The following is an 8,106-nucleotide window of genomic DNA, read 5'->3' on the forward strand; positions in this document are numbered from 1 at the left end:
TATTCAATATATGTATATATAATATATATATATATATATTTATATTTATTCTATTATATTGTTATTTATTATTATTTTATTTTATTATTTTTTTTTATAGTACACACACGCGTATGGTTGCACGGCAATATATATAAAAAAAAAAAAAAAAAAAAAAAAAAAAAAAAAAAAATGTAGTATAAAATTTTTACATATAATATTATTTATTTTTTATTTGTAATATTCAATAATTATAATAAATACATATGAATATATATTTTTATATTATATATATATATATATATTTTTGTTCTATAAATGTGCACGATATTAAAATGATAGTTATTTATTATTTTTATCTTTCTTCCATTTTCACGATGAAAAAAAAAAAAAAAATATATATCATATATATTAATATATATATATATTTATTTATTTTTAAATATCTAAACAAGTTTCTACAATTATGTTTGTAAAAAGAAATATTTTATGTTATAATATTTTAAAATATAGGAAACCATTTTAAAGAATAATCAATATATGGATAAATAAATGAATAAATATTTATATAGTCAGAAAAATATTATATCAGATATATTTACTTTTTTATTTATAGGTAAATATATATATATATATATATATATATATATATATATATATATTTTTGTTATTAATTTTTAAAAATAACAGAATATTATATAATAATGTAATATAACATGTAGACCATATAATTGTGTCCATTTATAAAAATAAAAAATATATTATAAAAATTATTAAAATGAAAATTATAAGAAATTTTTTAATAAGGTCTTATATTAATATATTTTCTATCACTATAAAAAAATTCATATTGTATTTCTCTTTTTATTATAAAAATCAAGAATATATTTAACATGTTAATCCTTTAATATTAGATATATTTATTTATATTTCGTTTATAAAAACATAAAATAAATATTATAATAAAAAAGATAAATCACGTTATATATAAACCATGTTATTTAGTTTTTTTTTAAAAGGAAAAAAAAAAATAATTCTTATTTATAAAAAAAAATTGGATCCTTTTATTATTTTCCCCCATTCACCTTTTGACAGTATTTTTTTTATATGAATATATTTTGTATATATGCATTAATATTTTTAAATAAAAAAAAAAATATATATATATGTATATCTTTGATATAAATTAAAATATATTTTACGTAATAAAGAATTTAAATGCTATACTTTTATAAATATTAATTTACTCTTTATAATATATATATATTTATATATATATTTTATTTCATTTTAAAAATTAAATATAAATGTTGATCATTTAAAAAAAATAATAATAATAAATAAAATAAAGTAAATAAATAAATAATAATAATAATAATATGGCTCTTATTTGTATCGGATCCGTATGTTTTTCACTTTTCCATATAGGAGTTATAATTTTATTAATTATAAATTATTTTTCATCTCATATAAAAAAAATATTTCCATTCTTCTTTAAAAGTACAAATAAAGGTAAAAAATTAATCCATTTTTTAAAAAATGTCATATGTATAATATATATATTTATATTATATTATTTGATATATCCTTTAACTTTTTTACAACAATTTTTTTTTTTTATTTTTGCTTTTTTTAATATTCTTATTTATAGAAGAAATAGACAATCAAATTGGAAATATCTTAGAAGCAAAAAGGAAAAATAAGCAGGTACTTCATTTAAATAAAAATAAATATTAAATGATTGTAAAATATTATCTTTTAAAGAGCAAACGTAAAATTGTTCTGTATATATACGATCAAAAAAATGAATTGTTATGAAATCATAAACATGATACATATTAATATAAATATATATATATTTTTTTTTTCTTTTATCCTTATAAAGCTTGAACAAAGTACTTATATCGAATTAAAAAACACAGAAAGTTTAAACCATGTATTTTCATCAACCCAAAATTCTTCCATAGTCATAAAATTTGGTGCCGTATGGTGTAAGCCATGTAATAAAATCAAGGAGTATTTTAAGGTAATAATAAATATAATATTGAATAAATTAAATTATATATATATATATTTTACATTTTTATAATTTCCATCTATATATGATAATTATTTTATTTTTTTCAGAATCAATTGAATTATTATTTTGTAACATTGGTTGATATTGATGTTGATATACACCCAAAATTAAATAATGAACATAACATTAAAGCATTACCAACATTTGAATTTTATTTTAATTTGAATAATGAATGGATCTTAGTTCATACAGTAATTATTTCCTATAAATATTTCTCATTATATGAAAGAAGAAAATAACATATATATAATAAATATATATTTAATAATTCCTTTTTTTTTTTTTTTTTTTAATATATAGGTTGAAGGAGCTAATCAAAATGATATAGAAAAGGCATTTCAGAAGTACTGTTTAGAAAAAGCAAAATGAATATGCAATATATATATATATATATATATATATTAATGTATAATATTATTATTATTTTTTTTAATTTTCTTTTTTTTTTTTTTGTAAATTTACTCATCTATTTATAATTAAACAAAATTTATGTAATACTTAATTATGTTTATATATATATTGATGTTCATTTCAAATGACTTATATATATATTATCCATTATATTATATGAGTTCTTTTTCTTTCTTTTTGTGTCACCTTTATGAAAAATTTTAAATATATTAAAAATAAATATGTATTTTTTATTATATAATATTCCTTATATTAAATTGCAACATTTTTGGAAATTTTTTTTTTTTTTTTTTTTTTTTAATTCTTCCATAGTTTGATTTATTATTTACATTTCATTCAAAGGTGTAATATATGAATATGTAATATAATATATATGTATATATGTATATATATATAATAATTTATTTTTTATTTTATTTTTTTTTTTGTTTATAAATTTAAAAAAAATTCAAATTAAATAACAGTTTTTCTTTTTTTTTGAATTATAAAATGTAAATAAAATAGATAATCCTTTCTACAAATGTTTATATATATTATATTATAAAATTTTTGTTATTTTATATTGTGTTTTCCCCTTATAATATATGGGGAATATTTGTAGTATAATTATGTTTATTATTTCTTATTTTTTCTGTTTTTTTTTTTTTTTTTTTTTTTTTGCATAATTGTAAAAAGAATGACGTATGGGTAATAAAATGCTTTTAACAAAAAAGGATAAAAATGGATTAAAGAAAGCAGTATATATATTCTTAATATTAATACTTATGTTCTATGACCAATGGTCATTTCCTTTGGTTTATTCTTTCTGTATTAATAAAAGATCTTTTGTTTTAAATTCATTAGGAAAAAATGATAACGTAAGAAAGAAAAACAACAAAAAAGGAAATATAAAAAGATACACATAAATATATATATATGTATATATGAATGTATAATGGTACATATATTTTAACATACTGTTCATATATATATATATATATATATATATATACTTTTAGCTAGCTAAGTGTGATTTTTTTTTTTTTTTTTTTTTTTTATTTATTTATTTATATTCCCTCAAATGTTGGCTAATTATCACATTTTGGCTAGTTAACCAAATAAATATTTACATTCTGTTATTTTTATTTTTATTTTTATGTGTAGGCACCGAAGTACAGAATTCGAGATAATGGGAAGACTCTTTTAGAAATTGGAAACAGCATAAAGGAACAAAATGTTTCAAAGGCTTTAGCTAATTTGGATGAACTTTTCATAGCAGCACCTGATGATAAAAAATTATCAAAAAAGATGAGTACGATTTGTGGAAATGTGTTAAATTTATGTGGACGATTTAATGATATTAATAATATGATAAAGGTTATAGAGAAGATGAAAACTCATAATATTGAAATGCAAGAAAATTCATATCTTGCCATATGTAATTATTATATATCGAATAATTACATATATGAATATATTCTAACTATAAATAAAATGATAGAAAAGAATATCACTATAAGGGAAAGGTTTTATAAATATATATTAGTACATATATTAGACTTATCCTTTGAAAAAAATTATGCAAGTCAAAGAATGGATTACCATTTGAATGATAAATATACAAAAGACAGTCTTATAAGTGGTAGAGAAATTAATCATACACATAACAATATACACATGGATATAAATAATAATGAAAGAAATAATTTAATAAAAAATATAGATTACAATAATTTTGATAAATACCAAAATATGTTAAATAAATATGATATTACATTGGAAGAAGAAGATCAAAAATATATATTACACAACTATTTACTTATAGATATTTTCAAACATATGAATGATAATAAAATAAAAATTAAACTGGTATATTTATTAAAGCTTATTTATTATGTATATGAAAATATACAATATATTATAAGAAAAATTAGAACTCAAGAAAATTTTATGTCAAATGATAAGGAAGAAAATGAATCTATAAATGATACCCATCAAAGGAATAATGAAAAACTAAAAGATAAATATGGAAGAAATGCAACCAATGGAAGCATTTTTACAAATGTTAATAATGAAGAACAAATGGACAATATGCATAAACAAAAAAATACAAATAAAAATAAAAAACTTTTTATTTTAAAAGATATATTAATAGAACAATTAAGACAAATTTTAGATTTATACAAAATGAATTATGAATCCATGAATATAAATATAAAAAAATATGAAGAAACATTAGATGAAGAAGAGAGAAGAAGTATATATTACAATGTTAATAAAATAACAAAGAGGTTACCATTTATTAAATTAACTGAAAATGTAAAGAATACTTATAACTGTAAAAATTGTGATGAAAATATTAATACATATTTTCTGTCCTTAAAACATATAATAATTGTAATTATTAATATAATAATGATAACTCATCAATTTAATAATAAAGAAATTTTAAAAATTAAACATTTCTTTTCAATTCTCAATGGTCCAATAGATAATGTCGAAGGGGATAAGGAAAAAAAGGATGAAACAGAAAAAAGTGGACGGAATAATCAAAAAAATGAGCAAAATGAGAAAAATGAACAAAATGGACAAGATGAAAAAAATGATAATAATATAAACAATCAAATAAATGAACAAAAAAATCCAAATTTACTACAAAATCAAGAACAAAAAAGTGTAAACGAAAAAAACCATTCATCCAATATGAATGAAATGAATAAATTGTTTGATAAAGGTAATTATACATGTCTATTAGATGGAGCAAATATAGGATATAATAAACAGAATGTAGAAAATGGAAGGTTTAGCTTTTTACAAATAGAAATATTAAAAGAAATTATAAAAAAGAAAAATAATGAGAAACCTCTAATTATACTTCCAAAAATTTATCATTATAAAAATTCTTTAAAATATCTACATTCAAAAGAAGGCACACATAATGAATTCGAATCAAATGATAAAAATGAAAATGAAGAAGATTCATGCAATGATACAAATTTAAAAGGAAAAAAGAATTCACATATATTTATACCAAATAAAACTATAAAAATAAAAAAGACCAGTCCATTCTTTTCAGAGCCTAGATATATAACAAGAAGAGAAAATGATATTTCCAATTTTAATAATGGTCATATGTCTAATAATATAAATGATACAAATAATTCACAAAAAAATGAATCATATAACAATTCAAATGATGCTCTATCTTATATAAAAAGAATATTTAATAGATTAGATAGTACTGATGTTGATATAATAAAGAAATGGGAAAAAGAAAAATGTTTATATATATGTAATTATAATATGTATGATGATTATTATTATATATTAGGAAGTCTAGCAAAAAGTAATAATTTCTTTAATATATATTATTATATAGATGAATTATCTAAACATTTTAATAAATATGAAACCTTAAATCATAATATTATCATTGATAATTATAATATTATTGATAATAATTTAGTTTATAATAACAGAGAGGTATTATATGTACACAATAATATAATCTATGATAAAAATAGTGATATTATGGTTTTGGTTAGTGAAGAAAATATGAATCGAGAAAATAAATATATATCTATGAATGAACAATATTATAATGATAAAATAAAAAAAAATAATGCTAATGTAAAATTATTTGAACAATATAAAAATAGTATAAAATTTTTAGATAAAGATATTATTAAATATAATAATAATATTTTTATGGATACATATATGTATGATATTGAAAATGCAGAACATAAACTGATAAAACCTAATGAAGATGATAAAGAAAAGATAAATGAACAACAAATCAATGAGAAAAATAAAGATTTAGTAAAGAAAAAAATAAATACATTACAAAATAATGATAATATATTAATTAAAAATAAGAAATCCTTAAAGGATATAACTGAATCTATAGATCATAAAAATAACAATGACAAGGAAAAAAATAATAATAATATGAAGAATAATAATAATAATACATTTCATTATAGTAATATATATATCAAATGTGTTACAGATATGAATAGTGTTCAAAAACCTATTTATATTTATACTAATGATAAAATGAAAAATCATTATTTCAATGAATATACAAATTACATATTAAAGAAATGGAAGAAAAAAAGTTTTATCTCTTTTTATTTCAAACAACCTGTTATTTTATCTGAATTAAAAGAACAAGCAGGAAATAATACTATAGATGTAGATAATATATTACAAAATTATAGGTTACCATTTGTTAATCTAGAAAACTTTAAATTATATATAGATGATATTGTATCATATAAACAGAAAAATGTATATCACATAAAAATTAATACACCTTATAAAACATTCATGTCTTATCAGAAGGATCATTTTCCTTACATGTCTCATAATAATATTGTAAAATATTTATGTATAGATTTTTCTAAAATATAAACTGAAAAAAAAAAAAAAAATTATCATACAAAAGTGGGAATACAACTTTGTTAAAATGTTTATATATATGAAGATATATATATATATATATATATATATATATATATACATTTTAATTGTGCAACATCATATTTGTTTTTTTATTTTTAAATTAAAAAAGTTATTTATTTTATTATTTTTTTTTTTTATTTTTTCAATATATAAATTATTGATAACACATAAATGTCATATATATACATATCAAATAACATTTATTTATATAAGACATATTAAATTTTTTTTTTTTTTCTAATTAAAAAAATATCAGGATTATAAAAATGTTTTACATTTAAAAATAAAATAAAATAAATATGGTATTAAACATAAAAAATTGTGTTATAATAAATTAAATAATAAATCAATAATAAAATACATTTTGAATAAGACACATATATATATATATATATATATATATATATATATATATATATATATATATATGCATATATTTTATGGTGAATTTTTTTTTTTTTTTTTTTTTTTTTTTTTTTTTTTTTAAAAGGAAAAATGTTAATTTTATTAAAAATATCTTTTTCTTTTTTTTAAAATAATATTACATAGGTGTAGTATTCATCATTTGTTTTTGATTTTTTAAATTATTCAAAATGACATAATATATTTGTTCATAATTATCTGTCCCAAAAAAGTTTTTAAGTTGTTCCTCGTTAATGTTTTCTTGCTGAAATAATCCCTGAACTGTTCAGAAGGTAAATGCAATAAGTTGAAAAAATAAATAAATAAATAAATAAATAAACAAATATATATATATATATATATATATATATATATATGTATATATAATTATAGTTATATATATTATTTCATAATTTTTAATTACGATAATTTGTTATTTCGTTAGGACTAATCAATGTATCATTGAATTCTGCATAATGAACTGGTAATTTTCGTTTTTCATCCCAAGGTAAAAGCTCCAATTCACAAACACATTTCAGAATTGTTTTATCTCTAAAGTTGAAAAAAAAAAAAAAAAAAAAAAAAAAAAATTACACAAACATATAAATAAATATATATATATATATATATATATATATATATATATATATATATATATATATATATGTATGTATGTATGTATGTATGTATATATATATATATGTATGTATGTATGTACGCTATTTTTTTTTTTTTTTTTTTTAAGGGATTACCTTTTTAAAAATATTACAATAATAAAATGTGTAAAT

At 16.8% G+C, this 8,106-nt stretch overlaps 3 protein-coding genes across 3 annotated transcripts in view; 2 read left to right on the plus strand and 1 right to left on the minus strand.

Moving 5' to 3' along the window:
- Positions 1–1,358: 1,358 nt before the first annotated feature.
- On the plus strand, positions 1,359–2,428 carry PADL01_0915200 (thioredoxin 3; the record flags this gene model as incomplete). Its single annotated transcript, XM_028681828.1, has 5 exons — positions 1,359–1,491; positions 1,631–1,686; positions 1,865–2,005; positions 2,107–2,250; positions 2,360–2,428. 5 exons carry the CDS (start codon positions 1,359–1,361, stop codon positions 2,426–2,428), a joined length of 543 nt encoding a protein of 180 aa, XP_028538166.1.
- A 725-nt stretch (positions 2,429–3,153) lies between these two features.
- On the plus strand, positions 3,154–6,865 carry PADL01_0915300 (conserved Plasmodium protein, unknown function; the record flags this gene model as incomplete). The annotated part of the gene is made up of 2 exons (XM_028681829.1): positions 3,154–3,327; positions 3,614–6,865. 2 exons carry the CDS (start codon positions 3,154–3,156, stop codon positions 6,863–6,865), a joined length of 3,426 nt encoding a protein of 1,141 aa, XP_028538167.1.
- Positions 6,866–7,457: 592 nt separating this feature from the next.
- PADL01_0915400 (conserved Plasmodium protein, unknown function) overlaps positions 7,458–8,106 on the minus strand; it is a gene marked incomplete at both ends in the record, with an annotated part of 1,675 nt that continues 1,026 nt past the window's right edge. Inside the window, 3 exons of the mRNA XM_028681830.1 lie at positions 7,458–7,600; positions 7,743–7,870; positions 8,071–8,106. The exon at positions 8,071–8,106 is cut by the window's right edge and continues 54 nt beyond it. Coding sequence (XP_028538168.1) covers positions 7,458–7,600; positions 7,743–7,870; positions 8,071–8,106 — 307 coding nt within the window. The remainder of the gene's footprint in view (positions 7,601–7,742; positions 7,871–8,070) is intronic.

The sequence above is a fragment of the Plasmodium sp. gorilla clade G2 genome (assembly GCF_900097015.1).
Source record: "Plasmodium sp. gorilla clade G2 genome assembly, chromosome: 9".
Classification (NCBI taxonomy): domain Eukaryota; phylum Apicomplexa; class Aconoidasida; order Haemosporida; family Plasmodiidae; genus Plasmodium; species Plasmodium adleri (nom. inval.).